Below are 23,638 nucleotides of genomic sequence, written 5' to 3' on the forward strand. Positions count from 1 at the left end.
AGGCAAGACGCGCCACACCTCCATGAATCGCTCCATCCATCGCTTTGGCAGACCATCCTGGTGTTTTTCTGGATTTCGGCATACGGGGTGCGGGTCTCCTGCCTTTTGGCTCCGTCCTTAGTTCAAAGGTGATTGCCTGGTGGTCGCTTTACTTGAAGTCCTAGCAAACTTTCCAGGATATGTCATGTACTAATGCAGGGCTGACAAAAGTCAGATCTACAATTGAACCAGTTCCCCCTTTCCGATAACTGCTTATATCGCTTCCGTTGGCCAGAACCACATCCAACCGGGCGAATGCTTCTAATAAGCACCGCCCCCTTGAGTTAGTTTCTTTGTTGCCCCACTCGATAACCCACGCATTCAAGTCACCGGCTATCACCTTTGGACCTCGTCTCCTTGCGTCGTGAACAAGATCGTCCAGCAGGTCTTCAAACTCAGGCAGTGTGAGGCTAGGTGGGGCGTAACTGCTATATACGAATATATCGCTTGTTTTTGCCCACACAAAGCCACTAGCCGCCTGACCCATGCTCTATTATATGGCTTAACGACCGCACGCCCATGCCGCCGCTCCACCAGTCGAATCTATGACACATACACCACCGTGAAGATTTCTGTACGGTTCACTAATGACAGCAATCTCCATCGCGGATTCGTAAGTGGTCTGCGCAAGCAAATCTTGTGCGACCCTGCAATTTGTATTAACCTCATTTTTTCACTGCAGTTAACACCTTCCTAAATTCCGGGCATTTACCACTTCCGGCAATATGCCGGTTATCCCATACCCCCTTTTCTTTGCGACAGGTTGACCAAGAAAATGCATAGAATGTCGTTACAAACATGATGATGTCGATGGTAAACGACCAAAAGGCAGACCTAAGCAACGGTGGCTTGATACGCTAGATGGGGATTTGAAAGCCTCTAGATTGCACCCAGAGCAGGCATTCGATAGAGCCAAATGGCGAAGCCGATCACGACGAGCCGACCCCGCTTGTGAACGGGACAAAGGCTGAAGAAAAAAGATTGCACTCCTTGGCAATATGTCCTTTTTCCCCACGTCTTCGACATCGATCGAACCGATCGATGCTGCTAGTGCATGCCTGCGCGAAGTGTCCAAACATTAGGCATTTGAAGCACCTTTTTAAAGAGATCTGTTCCCTTAGTCGGCAAACAACCCATCCAATCCGAACCTTTCCCATGGCCAACCACTTCTGCGCTGACTCCACTGGCAGTCGCATTGTGGCCGTTTGAGTACCGGCATAAGCTTTTCTTAGGCTCGTGATAGATTCGTCCCTGAATTCCTCCAACTTGAATTGTTCCTTCAAGGCAGTGCAGATCTCTTCTCTTTATGTAACCTCATCGAGATTCTTGCAATGTTTTTCGGAACGAACCGCGACATTCCCTCCAAGTGAGTTTATAACTTGGTTACGAAAGCCGTCAGTTTTTCCGACGCTGGATTATCTCAGCTCAAACATGAGATCCCCCTTCTGGGTCCTCCGGATTTTGCTGACATTTCCGCCTAGGTCTTTTAGGTCGGGGTCAGATTTCACCTTCTTCAGTATCTCCGCATATGTTTGATATCCTCTGCTACTTACAATTGCCTCCGGGCGAATTCGCACCTTTGGTTTCTTATTTCTTTTTTTTTCATGGCCTTAGTCCAACCATCGTTCTTATTTTCTTTCAGTTTCGCTTCGTTAGCCGACTTACCCACTTTGGGTACCTTGTGCCCTTTTGAAGTTTTAGTTCCGTTTGTTGGACTTTTTTCCTTTTTTCCTTTTTGGTGCCTGTTGATTCCCCAAAGCTTCCCCCTCTTTGTCTTGCACTCTTTTATTTGAGCGAAGGTCGATGACTTTGTGCTTTGGTATCACTTGGGTCGTCACACGCATTTTTTTCGCAGATGGTTATAGCGATTAACACCAAATTTGGTAGAAAGTTGGGAACTGTGATCGTTCACGCATACAGTGAGTTACTTCCTTTTACGTCGAGTTTAAGGGGGTGGAATTTTTTTTTATCATGTATGGTCAGGTGGAGTATCAAATTAAAGGTCTCGGGTAGCACTTTTCGAAGCCGGTCTAAGTTTTGACATTTGTTAGAAAGATGGGGAGTGCGGGGGTTGAAAGTGATCATTTCTTTATCATCATCATTCTTAAAAACTACCCAACCAAAAAATCTGAAAAAAATCAGCAGGCTGCCACTATATGGCGCCTGGACTCCGAAATAGCTTCCATACCGATATCTGTTCAAATAAAGTTAATAATAGTACATTGCTGTAATTTTTAGTAATTCGCTGCAAAAGCCCCCTTAAGTTCATCCTGCAATTATGTAGGCTATACTATAGAGCATGATCTTACCAGGTTTGGTGGAAATCGCACTATTACTAACAAAGTTATAATACGTCAGAGTTGTAATTTCTTTGCAAATTCAAGACTATGAATGCCAATGTCACCCGAAAGTGGATACTCTCATATAATATATGCATATATTACGTGCTATGTACTAATGAGGCAAATGCACACTCAAATGTCTTTATATAAGAAATAAATAAAACCTTTCATACCAGAAGCTTCCAGTTTCCTGACTTGTTTTCATCTGGCATTAATGTTAGTTTAAGTCCGAAAATGACTGTTCGAAAAAATAAGAACGAAATCATTATTTGTTTGTGACTAGCAGGGAATTCCCAATTCATGCCAGCGTATTGCCATAGTGTTTTCTTTGCGGGTTTCGAAGTATTGTACGGTTGAGTTAGTGCACGATGCCGTGTAAGAGCGTAAGCACTTCGGAGAGGAGGGGACGTAACTAGGAAGAACACCACATAAAACGGTATAGAAGGCGCTGAGTGCTTGGTCACACGTAAATGGAGGGAGGAGGGGAGCCCCATTGATTGCCGCCAGGGCTGAGTTCAGAACTTCGCAGTTCGCCTTACGAAAGTTGAACTTGGTAGGCTTGCGATGTGACAGGAGAGTGCAGTCGGGATATCTGAGCATCGAACTCGAGAACAGGATAATGGGCGTCAGGGGCAACGTAAGACAATAAAGGGTTTAGAAGAGACAACGCACAGGAAAGTTAGAGTGGACAAGGTCAAGAGTGCGGTCTAAGTGGTTTTTAGAAAAGTCTAACTGGAGGGCGCCACAGGTGTACATGAAAGTGCATAGAGGGAGGGAAGGTGGGTGAAGTTATAGTTAGTTTCCGAGAAAAATGTGTCCGACGGACAGACAGGTAGACGAACAGATAGCTCTGAATAAGCAGACTTTCATAAAGGTGTAGCCAGACCAACCAAATAAATCATTCGTCTCTACCGGCAGCTCCCATGTGGTCCAACGCATCACTAAAGCTTGTGACGCGTTTATGCCTAGGAGGTGCTCATTTCCCAGTATAAAACCAAACTATTGGTGGAATACTTAATTGGTCAGCCTTCGATCAGCCTGTCACCGAGCTATAAGAGTGGCTCAGAGGACAATAGGCAGAATCGAACAAGGGCAAAAAGAGCGCGCCACTAAGGAAACCCGCAAAAACCCTCAACCTCGCCATCCAAACGAGCAAGAGCGAATGCTTTAAGGAGCTCTGTTCGTAGTGGACGTAAACCCGTGGGGGAGCGCTTATAGGATCTTGATGGGGTGATTTAGAGGCCGATCATCTCAGCAGATCAGATGCCCTTCACTCTTGTTAAAAATTATCCAGGGGTTATTCCCTCAGTAAGAGGAGGGCACAGACAGCTTCCTGCAACCTCTAAATGTGACGGTAATACCGCCAGTAACCCGTGACGAGCTGTTATAAATCTGCGCTAGGATAGGAGATAATAAACCTCTGGTCTGGATGGCGTGCCGAATAGTAACTTTAAGCTTGCCGTGAATTCCAGACCGGAGATGTTCGCTGAGTTGTTCGAAGCGTGCATGTCCGAGGGGATATTTCTTGCATCATGGTAGCGGCAGAAGTTCCAGGTGAGCTTACCTCCTACAGGCCTGTTTGCCTTTTGAACACTGTGGGGAAAATGCTAGAGCGAGTAATCTATAATAGATTACTCCCAGTTGTTGAGAGCCAGGGAGACCTCTCAGATCGATATGGGTTCCGTAAAGTCAGATCAACCATTGATACCATCAAAATAGTTACTGACTTGGCCGTAGATGCAATCTACGGAAAGGGTAATACTAGCAAATATTGCGTCGTGGTGACCCTGGATGTGAGAAATGCATTCAACTCGGCCAATTGGAACCTAAACGGGAATCTCTGGCGAAGATTGGTATTCCCGCTTATCATGCAGCTATTGTTAACAGCTATTTACAAGAACGGAGGCTTTAGTATGACACCGATGACGGACCCCAGGAGTACGTTGTCTCCGCGGGTGTCCCGCAGGGCTCCGTACTGGAGCCACTGCTGTGGAACATAATGTACAACGATGTACCTAATCTTCCCCTTCCGGAGGGAGCTACGGTGGTGGGTCACGCTGACGATATACCACTGGTTGTAGTCGCAAATGATGTCAAGGATGCTGAGTTATACTCATGTGAAGCGATCAGTGTTGTTAAGGGTTGGTTAGAGGGTTCTGGTCTGACACTTACGGAAGAAGAAACGGAAGCGGTCCTAATCACCAAGCGGCGGTATGCTTCCAGGTTGCTTATAGCTAGGATAGTTAGTTCGACCCAGTTCTATGCAACTCCAGTTTGGGGAGAGGCATTGCAGGTCACATTTAATGCTGACAAGCTAAGTGCAGTCCACAGAAAAACAGCCTTAAGGGTGTGCTCGGCATTTGGGACTGTTTCAAATGATGCAGCATTCGTCATCTCTGGAATGGTGGCCATGGACATCTTGACAGATGGAATGAGAAAATGTGAAGTCTATATCTCCTTTATCGCAGACGAAGAACGCCGAAAGGGAGAGGTCTCTAAATAAATGGCAAGAGCATTGAGAATGCTCGGGAAAGGGTCGGTGGACCCACAGGCTAATCCCCAGCATCAGGGAGTGGTTGGAGAGGAAACACCGTGAGATTAATTATAATCTTACCCAGTTTCTCAAGGGGCATAGAGGATATCGCCAGCACCTGTTCAAGTTTAAACTAAGTACCTCAGCTGATTGTCCAAACTGCAATGGAATCCCAGAGGGCCCAGACCACGTATTCTTCCACTGTTCGCGATTTGTTGATGAAAGAAAGAACTTGGGGGAGACGGTGCTCATACCAGAAAAACTGGTGCGAAGAATGCTAACATGTCAGGAAGACTGGGATGCGGGCAACTCCATGGTCGCATCTATCCAGGCAAATTGCGAATGACAAAGGAGACTAGGAAAGCCCGGTTACGGACCCCGCGTAGAGACGATAGGTGACCAAGTTAGAGTGAGCTGACTCCGCCTCGTGATGTAATACCTTATGGTGGTTTCACGGGGCTTGGGGGTCCCACACGCTGGCGTGTCCAGGCCAGTGTCTTTTGTAGATTTCCACCACCTCAAAAAACAAGTCGGAATACCGGAAGCGCGCGCTTCGGGTATAAAGGTTTTGTGTTCATCTTATGTGAGAAACTTCAACGCACATTTTTCTGTCCGTATATAGCTACAAATCCAACATAATCCTTCATATTTTTCCAAACTACGAGACATACGTACATATTACAGCCATAGATATCACGCTCACCCTAAACAAACAAACTGGCTTTTACCGAATACTGTACACATATATGCACGTATATAAATTGATCGTACCCATATTTCCGATTCACTTCTTATATCTATTTGAATTAGGCACGCATCTATTATATACCTACATACACACATGTCTGGCTGACAAATAACTAAAAAACTAAAATAAAATAATTCTCTGCGACCCAATTCATAGAACTCATTTCGTTGTGGTATTGACGAATTGATATGTGATGATGACGTCATCCAGGTTGTAGAGTGCACGAAATTCACAAAAAATTGTAAAGTTTCACCCTTTATAACTTTGTTAATAATAGTTGGATTTTCTTCAAACTTGACCAAGCTGTGCATTATGTCCTTCATTACGCGCATGCCAAATTTTGTACTTCTGGGATGAACATAAGAGGGGGTGCCGGGTAAATTTCTAAAATGTGGAAATATACTATTATTAACTTTATTTGAGCAGATATCGGAACCGGATCTATTTTGGGGCCTAGATTTCGTAGAGATGCACCACTATGATTTTTTTAAGATTTTTCGGTTGGATAGGTTCTGAGAACGAGATCTGTTACACTTTTTGTGGGTCTTATTTTGAACCCTCACTCCCCTAAGTTTCATCTAATATCAAATATTGAACCAGATTCGAAAAGTACTAATTGAGACCTTTCATTTGATACCCTACATGGTTACATTCTGTGAAAAAAAATTGCACCCTCCATTCACATGTATGGGGAGCCCCCCCTTAAACTTAACACAAGATGGCGCCACTTACTGCATGTAAAGGGATCACCAGATTACACAAAACCTTAATAATAATTAGTGTTCTGAAATATATCTAAATATATTTTTTGAAACATATTCACTTATTACTTTGGTTGCTCGTATGATTTCGATTACGACTGTACATATATATATAAGCATCAGAACGCGGTAATAGATAAACTTTGTTTATTTAGGGTGAATACAATATTTATGTCTTCAATATGTGCATACATATCTAAAAATTTGGCAATTTATGAATTTTGATTTTTTTTTGCGAAAAGAAAGAAGTTCATAGAAATTTCCTCACATGAAAGGGACACAAAACTTTAGTAGCCAAAGCGTCCAGCTTTCAGTATTCCGACTTGCTTAGACTTTTTGTTCATCACGTGGCATACGTGAAAACGCTCTCTCGGAAACTCGAGCCAATGCATGATGTTCATGTAGAAGTTGCTATCTGCCTTCGATTAAGTTCGTCCTCTTTATTGCCCGTGAAATAAATCTTTACGAGTTTATTTTGCTGGTGAAGACATACATTTTCGCATCAATTTTTTAAAAAATTCTTCCCGTAAATTTTGCTACAAAATTAATAACATCAATATTGATCATATGGTAAATGATAAATTCTTTAGCACTTCTCTTCAAAAAACATCCAATATCTAACAAAAAATTATGAAAAATGAATAATCAAATACAACAACATAACAACATTTTCCGATCAATTTATAAAAACACTACCTTAGGTAATAAGAGCTAGGTTAAGAATTTAACTTTGAAAACCATTCCCAACGATGTGTTGGAAATTGTTTCTCTGGGCATTAAACACAGTTATTGTTCTCAGTTTTCTAATGGTGACATTGTGAATACTGTCAAAAATTTGAAAGTAGGTTTACCTAACACAGACTTAAACGATAACACAAACAAGTCGGGAAACCGGAAGCTGGACGCTTCAGATATAACAGGTTTTGTGTTTCCCTATGTGAAGAACTCTGAGTGCGTGGCAGTTGCACTTGCATAACATTATAATTTAAAATTCAACCGCGCCAGCAGGGATTTACGTTAAATATATTTCGCACCTTTGTTGTGTTTTGCGAATTATAAAGGGAGCGTATAACATCTGGGAGCCGCCGAAGATTCATCCCCTTTGGCCTACTCCAGCCCAGTGCTCCCAACAACGGTAAATAAGGTTAGGGCAAAGGATGGCCGTGTTGCGACCATCCGGTGTTTGGTAGATCAAGGAAGCCAAAGCTCTTATATAGCGGAAGACCTGGTTCAAAAGTTACCGCTCCGTAGGGGCACTAGTATGGAAGCCTCTGTGCTGGGAGGAATTTCTACTGGAAAATTGTCCTCAATTGTTCGCCTCACGTTGCAATTAGAGGACGGTCAAGAAATAAATAAAGGGGGGACTTCCTCGCTTGACACAAAGGATCGGCAAAATTTTTTGCTGGCAAAAGATTAGCCAACCCAGTTCCGGAGAATGATCCACACCTCCCAGTGTTGCTAGGACTAAATATCTTGTCGTAATTGTTCCTGGAAGGAGTTGCAGTGAAGGAGTGATTCCTCGCTCAAAATATCCAACTTGGATGGGTAGTGTCCGGGCTTTGTGAGGTATCGACTTCAAGGGCCACTGGCGCTCATGTGGCTTCATAGGAGTTTGAACAGAAGCTCTTAAACTTCTGGGACATGCCGATCAACAAGGAAGATGGAACTGAGCTGAATGAGGAAAGATGCAAGAAGTTATTTTATGCCAAGCATTATCAGGAAAAGGATGGGCGCTATGTCGTGCCTACTCCTTGGTATCCGGAAAAAATCAAGTTAGGGAGCTCTTTCCGTACAGTGGGCAGGGAAGGCGGTGGCTTAAAACCCTCGAACTCAAGGAAAAATCTGATGAATTTATAATGGAATATTGCGACTTGGGACATATGGAAGAAGTTCCAAGGATGCTGAGAGAGGACACTAATGTGGACGTGTATTAGAACTGAAGAGTGTATTGAATGCTTTGAGTCCAACCAGAAAATTTTTCCGGGTCAGAAATTTCAAACTGACATCTTCGAGATTGTCACCCGCATCTGAAAGTTTAGGTATGTCTTTTCTGGTGACATAACCAAGATATGTCGGCAAATTCTACTGCTTCCAGTTGATGTTACATAATTTGTGGAGAAGCGGTCCCATGAAGCCAATAGCACAATACTTTCTAAAGAACGTCACCTATGGGGTGAGCTCTGCCCCTTGGCAGGCGATAAGGACGGTACACCTGGTGGCCGCGGATAACGGGTTCGATGAATAGACTAACTGGATTATTAAAAATACGTTTTAGGCTTAGTTAAATAACAACTCACTACTTATATCAGTTTTTACATGTTAAATTACAACCATTATATGAGTAAATAATTTACATTTAATTGAGGCTACTAAAAATTGAAAAATCTTTTATATTTTTATATTAATCGATAAAATTTCAAAAAATCAATATTTTCAATTTTAAATTCAAAAATTATTCAGATTCTAATTCATCTTTTCTTTACTTGTCATAGCAGACCCCCACGGCTACTCTGGGGGCCTCTTGGCCCACTACCAACAGGTAGGTGACTCAGGCAGGTGAGTTTCGCTTCACGCAGGTCAGTTTCGCTTCACGTTGAATTACGCTACTCTGGTGCGGAGCTCAGACGAATCCTCATTCACCAACTCTACATTGCAACGCCTTCACAGTACCCCGTTGATGACGTTTGAAGCTTAGGAATTTGTCTAACTCTGACAACAGGGTAGACTCGAACTGCATACCCAGTTCAGTAATAACATCGGCCGGCCAACTTCAAAACGTGGGATGCAAAGGGCCTCGGCGCACGCTTGTACGGAAATATCGGCCAGAGGTATTGCTTCAGGCTACCACGTGAACCTACCGATGGTTATGAGGCAATACTTGAAGCTATTCGAATCTCACAAAAGCCCAATAATGTCGATGTGGATCGTGTGAAAGCGCTTTGTAGACCGAGGGAATGAGCCTACTTCTTTCTGTACGTGCTGGGTCTGGCCCAGGAGTTAACATCCTCATTGAGGGCCAGGAATATTTCTTAGTAACAAGCCGATTGATTGTCCGAATGCCTGGGTGCGCAAGATGGTGTACTGCCTGGAATACTTTCTTGCGAAAAGTGGGCGGAATATATGGACTAGGTGCAGAGTATTTCGGAGGTTGATCCGAAAAGGGGAAACACTCGAAATTTGTATTTAGAGTAGTCCCTGAGGCTCTGAAGCATTGTATTATCTTTCTGTGCATCGGCGATTGCCGAAAAATCGACCGTGGTAGGGATTTTATCCTCTGAAACACGTGACATAGCATCTGTAACTACATCATCCTTGCCGGACAAGTGTTGGATATCCAAAGTAAACTGACGTATGAAGCTCAGGTGCCGGGGTTGGCGAGGGGATGCTTTGTCGGGCTTCTGCGTAAAAGCAAAGATAAAAGACTTGTGGTGCGTGAACACTGTGAATGGCCTGCCTTCTAGGGAATATGGGAAGTACTTTATTGCCATGTACGCCGCTAATAGGTCACGAACGTAGGTGCTGTCGTTTGGTTAGCTTAAAAGCCTGTAAACCACGCAATCACGGGTTAGTCTTTCATACTGGATCCAAACAAGTAGGCATTGAGGATCGCTTGTTGTTGTGCGGCTTTGGGCAAGAAACGACGATAAAAGTTTAACATGCCCAAAAACATTCACAAATCCTTGACCGTTTTAGGTTGTGGGAAGTTTGTGACGACATGAGTCTTGTCTGGATCCAGGTGGATTCCCTCGGTGGAAATCGTGTGGCCTAAAAACTTCACCTGCTGTTGAAGGAGACTGCAATTTTCAATGTTAACCACGATGGTCTCAAGGTTTGCACCGCGTTGCACAGTCTGAACTCGAAGAATCCAAAGGGTGTGCACATTGTCGTTTTCGGAATATCTTCTGGAGCTACATGGATTTGATGGTACGCCTTGGCTAAGTCCAAGGTCGAGAAAGCGACCTCTGGAACGCTTCCTATGATAGTCTGCTGAGACTCGACATACCCGAAGAGTCGCGCCTAGTCGGTTATGCAAACGACGTTGCGGCACTTGTTGCCCGACAGACTTGGCATATTGATGCGACGGATAAGCGGATGGATGACTGCTCACCGTTTTAGCCTTCCGCTGGAAAAAAACCGAAGTAGTCATCTTGACCAAAAGGAGAATTATGATCCTGCGTCTCATATTGATCGGCGATTTGACTATGGAATCAAAACCAGTGGTTAAGTACCTTAGTTTAATGCTCGACTCGAAGATGAGCTTCTTCGAGCAAATCAAAGCAGTAGCGGACAGAGCTGCAGCTGGAGTCGTGGCCTTGCCTCGGCTAATGGTGAATGTTGAAGGCCCTATATCTACTAGGAGACGTCTCCTTATTGGATTGATGTCCTTGACAAGGAGCACCTTGCCCAAGTGTAGAGCCGGATAGTTTGGCAAATGGCGTCTGGTTATCGTACTGTCTCCGAACCGGTCGTAATGGTGATGGCGGGAGTGATCTCAGTTGCCCTCCTTGCCAAGAAACGCAAAGCTATCTACCGCCGTAAGAGCAAGAACTTAAGAGAGGTGGTTGGCCGTGAAGAACGCCAACGCACACTTACCGAGTGGCAACTTTCTTGGCAAAATGAGCCAAGGGGCAGATAGGTTGTGTGGCTCATCGACAATTTAGACACGCGGTTGACCGGAACGCACGGTAAGATTGATTACTTTCATACCCAACTTCTAAGCGGGCATGGTGATTTTCAGTCTTACCTCCCTAGGATTGGGAAGGCGCGATCTCCTGATTGTGGGTTTTTCAATGGAGTGGTGGACGACGCTGAGCACACCTTTTCCTCTTGCGAAAGCTGGGACGGCTTTCGCCAGCAGCTTCATGCAGATATACGGGAGTCCTCTCCAGACAACATTGTCAGAAAGATGCTGGCAGCTGGAATCGTATTGCGCATTATGTTCGGGCTCATCTTACTGCAAAGAATGTTGAACTCGACGACGGAAGGATCGGATGGTAAGGGGTTCCCTGACCTAACAAGTCCTCTCCTCCCCTCCTCCGCCGTTGGTGAAAGGAATTCCCTGACTTGAAGACTCGCAAACCCGGGAGACCGAGAAGGCTAGCCCGAAGTTATGTGTCAAAGGGTTCGAGGCTAGTTCTCTGATGACAGGGGGTGTTTAGTGTCGTGACCTCCACTTTCACTGTTCACTTCTTTTTAACACTAAAACTTAAACACTTAACACTATTTTATTATTTATTACACTTAATTTTCACTTTACACTTACATTTACGTTACTTTACATTACTTGAACTTTTCCTACCTTGCGGGTTCGCTTTTAAAAATCGACTAACTTTAACATTTCCTTATGCTTATTCTAGACCTACCTTAACCTACTTTCCTGTTCTCATTTGCCGACCCACGATTACCTCAGAACATGTTTAAGAGGTCAGTGCTGTTATGCAAACACTCAGCATTCTACAACACAATACTGACCGACAAGTATGTTCCGCATATTGTAATACAAAGCTTGCACTTTCATCACAATATTGGTTACACACTTCCAGGTCGTGCCCAATGAGTCACCTCATTTAGTGGGTAGTCTTACAGCGTATTGTTGCGGGAGTCCAACATTTTGTGCGTAAATGCATTCGCCTACCCTTTTCCCAAAAAAAATGTCCAGAAAACACGGCAATAAGCGAGGTTATGTAGAAAGTCGTGGATGAGGGGTATAGAATAGTGGTTTGGAATGGTCTGAGTATTTATCATTCATCTGTAATCGCTACATGATCTCCAGTGGCTGTTGGACTTTGGGACCATGTGTAGTGGCGAGGACCAGCAGCTATTTGTTGGTATTTACCCTTCTTAAAATTATGTTCAGTTCTTTCTTAGCAACTGCAAGCTTCGGGGGTGGAAATGGACACACCTTCGAGAAGATATGAGCACAGATATGGTGCTGTACATCATGCGTACATGGCTGCGAGAGACTCCTTTCAGTAGTTATGTTGCTGTACTTTTGAAGAAGCATGCGAATGCGAGGGTCGGCTACTTCTTCAAAAATGATGACTGACAGTAGAGTCACGGGATCTATAAGCGACCTATTCTACAAGTTCCACTAGCAATCCATGGTGGCCTAGAAAGTCAGCACCTAAAGTGAAACTATTGATATCCGCTATAACTAAACCGCATGGGAACGTTCGTCGAAGCCTCAGACTTACGTCCACTTGCCTGTAACCGTTAGTGTGTGCTGCTAATTTGAGTTGATGCGGAATCAGTTTGTGATCCCGGGATACCGGGAGAACTGAAACGTCTGCGTCTGTCCCGATCAAATAATGGCGCTTACTCAAAGGTTAATATATTGTTATGCGGCGTGGAGCTGCGTTCTGGATAGCCGCCGCCGGAGCTCCCAACGAAATCAAATTTTTGAATCCGTGAACCTGCGCGAGCTGATACGCAAAGATGCGATGGTACCAACAAATTGTAGAACTCGTTGATGACCCCGACGCATGACTACCCGATCGCCCATTTCGGTTGGCAGACCGCGAACCAGTTCGGGGCCTACCAACTTTCTCCAACTGATCGTTGCAGTGCTGTTTAGCCCATTGCGGGACAAGCTTACCACGGAAAGGCGGACCGCGGCCAATTTGGGGAGGCCCTAAATGTCCTGCAGTTTCAGGAGCACTTGGCTTCGATTCGGGGCAAGTGGCAACTTCACGTTGTCGTTTAGTGCTGAGGGACACCTGCTGTGAAGTTGAGTTGATGTTATTGAGAGGCCGACGCAAGCAGTGGCGTGAATCCTCGACGGTTTTCCTTCAATTCCAACAAAAAACAGATGCTACGTCGCCCCTTTTGCTCTAATCACTTTGATTGCCTATTGATTCTCACGTAATTCAGGTACTAAGCTTACATTGGCACCAACTGCTGGGTTGCGTCCTATCCTTATGTCGTAGACGGCTTGTCTTAGCACCATTCCGTTACCGAGTAATGCGTATCTTGTGTCTCGTCAATTCTAACTTTATTTTTAATTTTTTTTTTTTTGGGGTCACTGATATAGATGTTTTGGATTTAGTTAAATAACAACTCATTAATTATATATCAGTTCTTACACGTTAATTACAACCATTATATGAATAAATTCTTTACATTTAATTAAGACTATTAAAAATTGAAAAATCTTTTACATTCAAAAAATCAATATTTTGAAATGTAAATTAAAAAATTATTCAGATTGTATTTCATCTTTTCTTTACTTGTCATCGCAAACTAATTCGCCCCACGGTTGGTCTTCCGGTTGTTAACTCACTACCAACAGGTAGGCGGGTGAGTTTCGCTTCGCGTTGAATTACGCTACCCTGGTGAGGTGCTCACATGAATATTCGTTAATCAACTCACACAGTGCTTCGAGTGTGGGAGACGCCAAAGAAATGAATAGGAAGGCATCAGAAACTTTTGAAACGGCAAGCTGCCCTTGACGAACCGACATTCATCATGTGCTTTCGAAGTAGAATTCGGCCGACTGCGCTACCAGAGAAATGAATCCGCGGAAATTTTCGGAACATGACCTGTGGTTCTCTGGTATTCATCGACTACCCAGAACCGTCCACCGCTGCAGATTACATTACGCATTTGTCATCGTTAAAAAGGCTGGTGAATGTACTGCCAGGTGCTAACGGTTGAAGTTTGGGACAACTGGACCGTTTTCTGTACTAGAACTGGAACAAGCGGAATACGCAGTAATGAGGTGTCTGCAGAAAGTACTACTTAATCGGCAGGTCAAGAGAGCTAAATTGCATTGGCTGAGCACTCTCGACCCTTTTGAAGATGAGCTCTGCGTGCTCCTTCGAGTCCACGGCAGAGGTAGTCGAGGTCGGTTCGTTCAGACAGTAGTACAAATTTAGTTGGGTCAGCCAAAATAGAAGAGCGCTTGGCGCAACAACGAATTGTCTGGCACCGTAATCCGCCAAGGAGGCGAGATTTACTACTGATCAAGGAGAAGGATCATTGTCCACTAAGTTGGAAGTCAGTACGAATGATAGAAACCGGATTTGGAATGGCCGGAGACCATTTTTGAGGAGCATTCAACAGCCGCATGGGTAAAAGACGATCTAATAAGCATTGGATTCCTGATTTCACTGGTTTATAATGAGCGATTCTCCCATGACGTGGTGATTGCAATACTCCATTCGAGGAATCTTATTTGGGAACAGCCACGCATTTCCGAAGTTTATTCTTCGGCCCCGGGAAAGATAAATTCTTTTTTGAAAAAGATGCTATCGAAATCCTACCTTCGATCTACGAAACCAAGCTAACCCATTTACGACCAGCTTGCGTTTAGCATTGGAAGAAGGGGGTGAAACATCCACAGGGGTGATGCCATCTGAAGAAGTGGAAGGACGAGGTTCATGTCGCTAGGATCAAAACTGATCTGGGGGTATTTTTAAGGGTCGGTCTGAGAGTGTCCCTCTAGTTTACGACAATACCCAGCTAGATTTACAGCTTTCAGTTACCTTGGTGAACTTGTCTTCCTTTCCCCTGGACGTTGTTACATTTAATATATCAGAGATGCCAAGGAATGCTGTAATAAATTGGACGCAGAGTTTTGGGAAAATTAGTGTCCGATTCCAGCAAGCGAAGCACTTGGAGATGCACTTGATGCACCCTCAATGGAACTCAAGAGAGTTAGATGCTTCGAAGCAGGAGTTAAGGCAGACAATCATCATCATCAACGGCGCAACAACCGGTATCCGGTCTAGGTTTGCCTTAATAAGGAACTCCAGAGATCCCGGTTTTGTGCCGAGGTCCACCAATTCGATATCCCTAAAAGCTGTCTGGCGTCCTGACCTACACCATTGTTCCATCTTAGCCAGGGTCTGCTTCGTCTTCTTTTTCTACCATAGATATTGCCCTTATAGACTTTCCAGGCTGGATTATCCATACGGATTAAGTGACCCACCCACCGTAACCAATTGAGTCGGATTTTATCCACAACCGGACGGTCATGGTATCGCTCATAGATTTCGTCGTTATCTAGGCTACGGAATCGTGCATCCCCATGTAGGGGGTCAAAAATCCTTTGGAGGATTCTTCTCTCGTACGCGGCCAAGAGTTCGCAATTCTTCTTGCCAAGAACCCAAGTCCCCGAGGAATACGTGAGGACTGGCAAGATCATTATCTTGTCTTGTGCTTTGACCCTATAATGAGACGTTTCGAGCGGAATAGTTTTTGTAAGCTGAAATAGGCTCTGTTGGCTGACAACAACCGTGTGTCGATTTCCTCATCGTAACTGATATCGGTTGTGATTTTCGACCCTATATAGGAGAAATTATCAACGGTCTCAAAGTTGTATTCTCCTATCCTTATTCTTCCTGTTTGACCAGTGCGGTTTGATGTTGTTGGTTGATTCGTCCTCGGTGCTGGCGTTGCCACCATATATTTTGTCTTGCCTTGATTGATGTGCAGCCCAAGATCTCCCGCCGCCTGCTCGATCTGGATGAAGGCAGTTTGTACGTCTCGGGTGGTTCTTCCCATGATGTCGATACGGTCAGCATAGGCCATTAGTTGGGTGGACTTAAAGAGGATCGTATCTCTTGCATTTACCTCAGCATCACGGATCACTTTCTCGAGGGCCAGGTTAAAGAGAACGCATGATAGCGCATCCCCTTGTCGTAGATCGTTGTTGATGTCGAATGGTCTTGAGAGTGATCCTGCTGCTTTTATCTGGCCTCGCACATTGGTAAGGGTCAGCCTAGTCAGTCTTATTAATTTCGTCGGGATACCGAATTCTCTCATGGCCGTGTACAGTTTTACCCTGGCTATGCTATCATAGGCGGCTTTAAAGTCGATGAACAAATGGTGGAACTGTTGTCCATAGTCCAACAGTTTCTCCATCGCTTGCCGCAGAGAGAAAATCTGATCTGTTGCTGATTTGCCTGGAGTGAAGTCTCCTTGGTATGGGCCAATGATGTTCTGGGCGTGTGGGGCTATCCGGCCTAGCAAGATAGTGGAGAATATCTTATAGATGGTACTCAGCAACGTGATACCTCTATAATTGCTGCACTGTGTAATATCTCCCTTTTTATGTATGAGACAGATTATGCCTCGTTGCCAATCGTCAGGCATTGATTCGCTGTCCCATACATTGAGCACAAGTTGATGAACCACTTGGTGTAACTGGTCGCCTCCATATTTAACCAATTCGGCTGTAATTCCATTGGCTCCTGGCGACTTATGATTTTTTAGCCGATGAATTGCACGGACTGTTTCTCCTAAACTTGGTGGTGGCAGTATTTGTCCGTCGTCTTCAGTTGGCGGGACCTCCAACTCGCCGATGTTCTGGTTGTTCAGTAGCTCATCAAAGTACTCAACCCATCGTTCTAATATGCCCATTTTGTCGGAAATCAGATTTCTATCTTTGTCTCGGCAGATGAGCATCGGGGTGCATAAGATTTCATCCTGCTGACTTGTTGGTAAAACTTCCGCGCCTGGTGCGGTTGCTCCCTGTACTTTTCTAGTTTACACACTTGTTGGTTCTCTCGGACTTCCTTTTTCCGTGTGTGAAGTCGCTTCTCCGCTGGACGGAGTTCGTGATAAGTCTCTGCGCGTGCCCGCGTTCTTTGAGAATGCAACATTACTCGGTATGCAGTATTCTTCCGTTTCGTTGCTAGCTTACATTCATCGTCAAACCAGCCGTTCGGACTCCTTTTGCGGCTGGGGCCAAGTATGTTTGTGGCCGTATCCATGATAACGTTCTTCAGGTGATTGTGAAGATCATTAGTTGATGCTTCATCTTCAGGTCCCCTGTTAACTGCAGTTATTGCGGAATCCATTTCCCTCTTATAGGTGTGGCGGAGGGTTGTGTTGTGGATGGCTTCAGTATTCACTCTCACCTGATTGTCAGAGGGGTTTCTAGGTGGTATTGTTATTCGAGCTCGGAGCATCATGCCAACGAGATAGTGATCCGAGTCTATATTGGCCCCCCTATATGTTCTGACATTCATCAAGGCTGAGAGGTGGCGGCCTTCGATCAACACGTGGTCAGTTTGGTTGAAAGTGGCCCCGTCTGGAGAGGCCTACGTATGTTTGTGGACCGCTTTCCGCGCAAACCAGGTACTTCCAACAACCATTTCGTCTGACCCTGCTAATTGAATAACCCGCAGTCCGTTAGTATTTGTTTTTTCGTGTAAGCTTTGGGAGCCAACGTATCGCCTGAATACGGGTTCCTTCCCTACTTGGCTGTTAAAATCCCCAGGTATGATTTTGATATCATATCTGGGACAGGCTTCGAGGGTTCGTTCTACTGCCTCGTAGAAGGTATCCTTCTCCGACTCTGCAGTCTCCTCTGTAGGGGCGTGAACGTTAATGAGGCTTATATTTCTAAACTTGCCTCGCAAGTGCAGAGTGCATAGCCGTTCGCTTACGTTTTCAAAGCCGATAACAGCAGGTTTAATTTTTTGGCTGGAGCCCTCGAAGCCTGTCCCAGATATGATATCAAAATCATACTTGGGGATTTCAACAGCCAAGTAGGGAAGGAGCCCGTATTCAGGCGATACGTTGGCTCCCATAGCTTACACGAAAAAACAAATGATAACGGACTGCGGACTATTCAATTAGCAGGGTCACACGAAATGGTTGTTGGAAGTACCTGGTTTGCGCGGAAAGCGGTCCACAAACATACGTGGGCCTTTCCAGACGGGACCACTTTCAACCAAATTGACCACGTGTTGATCGAACGCCGCCACCTCTCAGCCTTGATGAATGTCAGAACATATAGGGGGGCCAATATAGACTCGGATCACTATCTCGTTGGCATGGTGCTCCGAGCTCGAATAACAATACCACCTAGAATCCCCTCTGACAATCAGGTGAGAGTGAACACTGAAGCCATCCACAACACAACCCTCCGCGACACCTATAAGAGGGAAATGGATGCCGCAATAACCGCAGTCAATAGAGGACCTGGAGATGAAGCATCAACTAATGATCTTCACAACCACCTGAAGAACGTTATCATGGATACGGCCACAAATATACTTGGCCCCAGCCGCAAAAGGAGTCGGAACGGCTGGTTTGACGATGAATGTAAGCTAGCAACGGAACGGAAGAATGCCGCATACCGAGTAATGTTGCATTCTCAAAGAACGCGGGCACGCGCAGAGACTTATCACGAACTCCGTCGAGCGGAGAAGCGACTTCACAGACGGAAAAAGGAAGCCTAGGAGAACCAACAAGTCTGTGAACTAGAAAAGTACAGGGAGCAACCGCACCAGGCGCGGGAGTTTTACCAACAAGTCAGCAGGATGAAGCCTTATACACCTCGGATGCTCATCCTGCCGAGACAAAGAGGGAAATCTGATTTCCGACAGAATGGGCATATTAGAGCGATGGGTTGAGTACTTTGATGAGCTACTGAACAACCAGAACATCGGCGAGTTGGAGGTCCCGCCAACTGAAGACGACGGACAAATACTGCCACCACCAAGTTTAGGAGAAACAGTCCGTGCAATTCATCGGCTAAAAAATCATAAGTCGCCAGGAGCCGATTGAATTACAGCCGAATTGGTTAAATATGGAGGCGACCAGTTACACCAAGTGGTTCATCAACTTGTGCTCAAGGTATGGGACAGCGAATCAATGCCTGACGATTGGCAGCGAGGCATAATCTGTCTCATACATAAAAAGGGAGATATCACACAGTGCAGCAATTATAGAGGTATCACGTTGCTGAGTACCATCTATAAGATATTCTCCACTATCTTGCTAGGCCGGATAGCCCCATACGCCCAGAACATCATTGGCCCATACCAAAGAGGCTTCACTCCAGGCCAATCAGCAACAGATCAGATTTTCTCTCTGCGGCAGGCGATGGAAAAACTGTTGGAATATGGACAACAGTTGCACCATCTGTTCATCGACTTTAAAGCCGCCTATGATAGCATAGCCAGGGTAAAACTGTACACGGCCATGAGAGAATTCGGTATCCCGACGAAATTAATAAGACTGACTAGGCTGACCCTGACCAATGTGCGAGGCCAGATAAAAGCAGCAGGATCACTCTCAAGACCATTCGACATCAACAACGGTCTACGACAAGGGGATGCGCTATCATGCGTCCTCTTTAACCTGGCCCTCGAGAAGGTGATCCGTGATGCTGAGGTGAATGCAAGAGGTACGATCCTCTTCAAGTCCACCCAACTACTGGCCTATGCTGACGATATCGACATCATGGGAAGAACCACCCGAGACGTTCAAACTGCCTTCATCCAGATCGAGCAGGCGGCGCGAGATCTTGGGCTGCACATCAATGAAGGCAAGACAAAATACGTGGTGGCAACGTCAGCACCGAAGACGAATCGACCAACAACATCAAACCGCACTGGTCAAACACAAGCACGAACAAGAATAAGGATAGGGGAATACAACTTTGAGACCGTTGACAATTTCTCCTATCTAGGGTCGAAAATCACAACCGATAACAACTACGATGAGGAAATCCGCGCACGGTTGTTGTCAGCCAACAGAGCCTACTTCAGCTTACAAAGACTGTTCCGCTCGAAACGTCTCACCATAGGGTCAAAGCTCTTACTGTACAAGACTATGATCTTGCCAGTCCTCATGTATTCCTCGGAAACTTGGGTTCTTAGCAAGAAAAATTGCGAACTCTTGGCCGCGTTCGAGAGAAGAATCCTCCGAAGAATTTTTGGCCCCCTACATGAGCATGGACGATTCCGTAGCCTACACAATGACGAAATCTATGAGCGATACCATGACCGTACGGTTGTGGATAAAATCCGGCTCAATAGGTTACGGTGGGCGGGTCACTTAATCCGTATGGATGAAGATGATCCCACCCGGAAAGTCTATAAGGGCAATATCTATGGTAGGAAAAGAAGACGAGGCAGACCCTGCCTAAGATGGAGCGATGGCGTGGGCCAGGACGCCAGACAGCTTTTAGGGATATCGAATTGGTGGACCTCGGCGCAAAACCGGGATGTCTGGAGTTCCTTATTAAGAGAGGCCTAGACCGGATACCGGTTGTTGCGCCGTTGATGATGATGATGATAATTTTTTGGCTGACTAAGAAACCTACTCCCAGCACATGGTTTACTGGATGACCGCTATAATATATGGTGTAGTGGCTCTTCTACAGGAAACCGGTCCCTGTCCATCGCATCTCTTGTAACGCTGTCATATCAGCCGCATATTGGGACAGAGTGTCGGCTAGCTGGCCTTTTGTATGTATGGGGACCCCCTTAAATTGGACATAAAGGAAGTAACTCACTGTATGTGTGAGCGTTCACAGTTCCCACCTTTCTACCAAATTTGGTGTCAATCGCTATAACCGTCTCCGAGAAAAATGCGTGTGACGGACAGACAGACAGACGGGCCGACAGACAGACAGACAGCAAAACGATTTTAATAAGGTTTTGTATAGTGTATAAAGTTTGGATAGTTTCTAAATTTGAGCTAATTTTATATAAATTATGCATGTATATAGGTATTTGTTTAATTTTCAACTACTTCTCTGTTAAGAAATTGACAATCAACTTCTTCGGTCCAGGCTTGTTATAAATTTTGCTGGCGTTCATACAATTAAATTTTTCGCTACGAATTATGCAATGTCAATGTTAAAAAATTATTTTTAAGGTTTTGTTTGTCTGTCTGTCTGTCACACCCACTTTTCTCAGAAACGGCTATACCGATTGACACGAAATTTTGTGAAAAGGCGGGGATTGTGAGCGCCCAGACATGTAGTGAGTGATATCCTTCTACGTTGAGATTTACGGGGCTCCTCATACATGGTTTCAATTGGTACTTTTCAAAGCGGGTTAGTTTGGAGATTTGTTAAGAGATTTGAGATTTGTCTATATAACACAATTGACAATCAAAGCGAAATTCAGGGATCATATATAGTTGTTTTCACCAAATCCAAAACACGCATGCCTGCATTAACATGCATTGCACTGTATGTATACTCCATGTGTATACCACCCTGGTTCCGTGGCTACACCTGCGTCCTCTCACGATAAATAGCAGAGCAAATATTATCATTCAAGGCGCCTTTTAGTATGGTGGTTAGAAATAAGAAAGATTATTTCAGAGTCGAATTATATGCATTTTACCAGAAGATGCAATGCAGCAATTGCAGTCTGGAAGAAAGTTAAAAGTTGATAATATTGTATTATATAGAAATTTAGCAGTGAAACTTTAAATTGCTTTGAAAATAAAGAGAAGTAGTGAAAATGGAAACGGGGGTGTTTTAGTTACTGGATACTCTGAAGTTCACTGTGGAGTCACAACGTAAGTGGTAGAATTAAGCTTAACAACTTAACGTTTGCAAGAGTAGAACATCCAGTCGTTTCCGAGCTAAGTTTCGGCAGCCCGGAACGAGTGTAACCATGGCCATCGAAGCAAATCCAGGGCCAGTCCCAAGCAGAGTACCCCCTGGCCGAGGCCGTCTAGGACATTGCTGAAACAGCTGATCCTTCGAGCTATAGGATAGGAAACTACGATCCTTCGCGATAATTTTTCATTATTGATTCAGTCGAATTTAGTGTGAACATTAATAATACAAATAAATAATTTTGAATACAAATTGAATTTTATTGAAATGGTGATTCAGTGGAAATAGAGTGCGGTGTGGTAAATAAATAGTGATTTAATTACAAGTTTTGATTGAGTCCCGCTTTCTCGATCTTGAACAATATAGAAAAAAATATATCGATGTCATTTTTTGAGGTGTTGTTGTCACATGGGCGCGTGGTTCCTTGCAGTGTTGCGCCTCCCACGTTTCTCGAGCGACGCTAAAGCATCGTTGTTTTTTGTGAAGTGTTGTTGTTACGTGGGCACGTTCAAACCAAAGGAAAGGTCATTCCGGTGTTGCGCTTGGCACGTTTCTCAAGCGGCATTCGAAAGTACTAACCGAGACCTTTCATTTGATACCCCACATGACTATATTTGCTAAAAAAAATTGCATGCATGGGGATTTTTTTTACACAAAACCTTAAAAAGGGCAAATAGACAAACAGGCAGACAGATAGATATACCTGTGAGTAATTGCAGATCTCCTATTAGGTGCGTGGTGGCATACTAAGTGATGTGTAAATATGTGTTTACGTACTTTCCTTTCCTGACTGTGCATGGGCTGTTGTTTGCTCATCTCTGGTGCATGGACCAAAATGGTTATGGGAAGGATAGGATAGGAAAGGGAGAAAGAGAAAACTTGCTGTGCAGTGGCTTGTAACCCCAGTTCCGGTGTTTTTTGGGAGCGAGCAAGGGGACTCCCGGTCGTCGATATAATTCGACTGCAGTGCCTTGATGGTGGGCAACTTACTCACCGATTCATCTAATGGTACAAGTGATTTAGAGTTGGAGAAGGAGGTGTTCAAGCGAAGCAAGACCTTGCCAAGAACACCAATAACGGAGGCAAAAAACTACAGGCTGAAAGGAGATCGCTGCCCAACATTTGTCCAAGAGGGACGACCACTGGAGCCACTCAAAGACCAAGAAATTGATTCATTCAGGAAAAGTTTCTCAATTCTTCGACCTCTACCAATGTCAAAGACGGCAAAAAATAAAACCCAGGAGTGCACGTTGGAGCAAAAATACTTGAGCAGTCCGAATTCACCGAGGACACGAACAACGTGCACCAAACTATTAAAAACGTGGTGAGAGCCATTAGAGTCCTCTATAATAGGTCCACGAGGATAAGTTGCAGATATAGGAAAGAGTTCAAAAGAAAGACGATGATCTTCTAGGGAAACAGCAGGCGCCTAAGAGGCAAAAATTAGACTAGCAGTTCCAAAAAACATACCTAAAAGCACGCAAGGTAAAAAACCTGTGCCCAAGTGCGAGCGTCAGCAATCAAAGAGCAACCTCAAGGAAACGAACAAGGTCGTTAAAAAAAGGCGAAGATGAAAGTAAAAGCGCTAATTCGCCTAGAGGTAACTGTTATCTCCACTAAGGGCGATTTGTCGTACGGGGAGATTCTAAAAAAGGTGAAATCTGATCCCGACCTAACAGATCTGGGTGGAAATGTCAGCAAGATCTGAAGGACCCTGAAAGGCGATCATATGTTTTAGCTGAAAAAATCCAGCTTGGGAAAAACCGACGGTTTTCGCACCCAAGTGAAGAACAGCTAAGCATGAGATCTACATACAGCGCAAGGATCCTGACGCAATGGCACCCAAAGAAGAAATATGCACTGCGTTGAAAGAACAATTTAAGTTGAAGGAAGTACAGG

The 23,638-nt window shown here is 44.7% G+C and overlaps 1 protein-coding gene across 2 annotated transcripts in view; it reads left to right on the forward strand.

The window, feature by feature from the left end:
* Positions 1-23,638, forward strand: part of LOC119655302 (oxysterol-binding protein 1-like) — a 358,882-nt gene that overhangs the window by 211,277 nt on the left and 123,967 nt on the right. The window contains exon 4 of one of the 2 annotated variants that reach the window (XM_038061130.1): positions 8,919-8,984. The exons of the other annotated variant lie outside the window; for it this stretch is intronic. Within the exon in view, the coding sequence (XP_037917058.1) occupies positions 8,919-8,970 (52 nt within the window). The 3' untranslated portion in view covers positions 8,971-8,984. Of the gene's footprint in view, positions 1-8,918; positions 8,985-23,638 lie in introns of those variants that run through there. 2 annotated transcript variants of the gene reach the window in all.

Source organism: Hermetia illucens, chromosome 4 (genome assembly GCF_905115235.1).
Source record: "Hermetia illucens chromosome 4, iHerIll2.2.curated.20191125, whole genome shotgun sequence".
Lineage (NCBI taxonomy): Eukaryota > Metazoa > Arthropoda > Insecta > Diptera > Stratiomyidae > Hermetia > Hermetia illucens.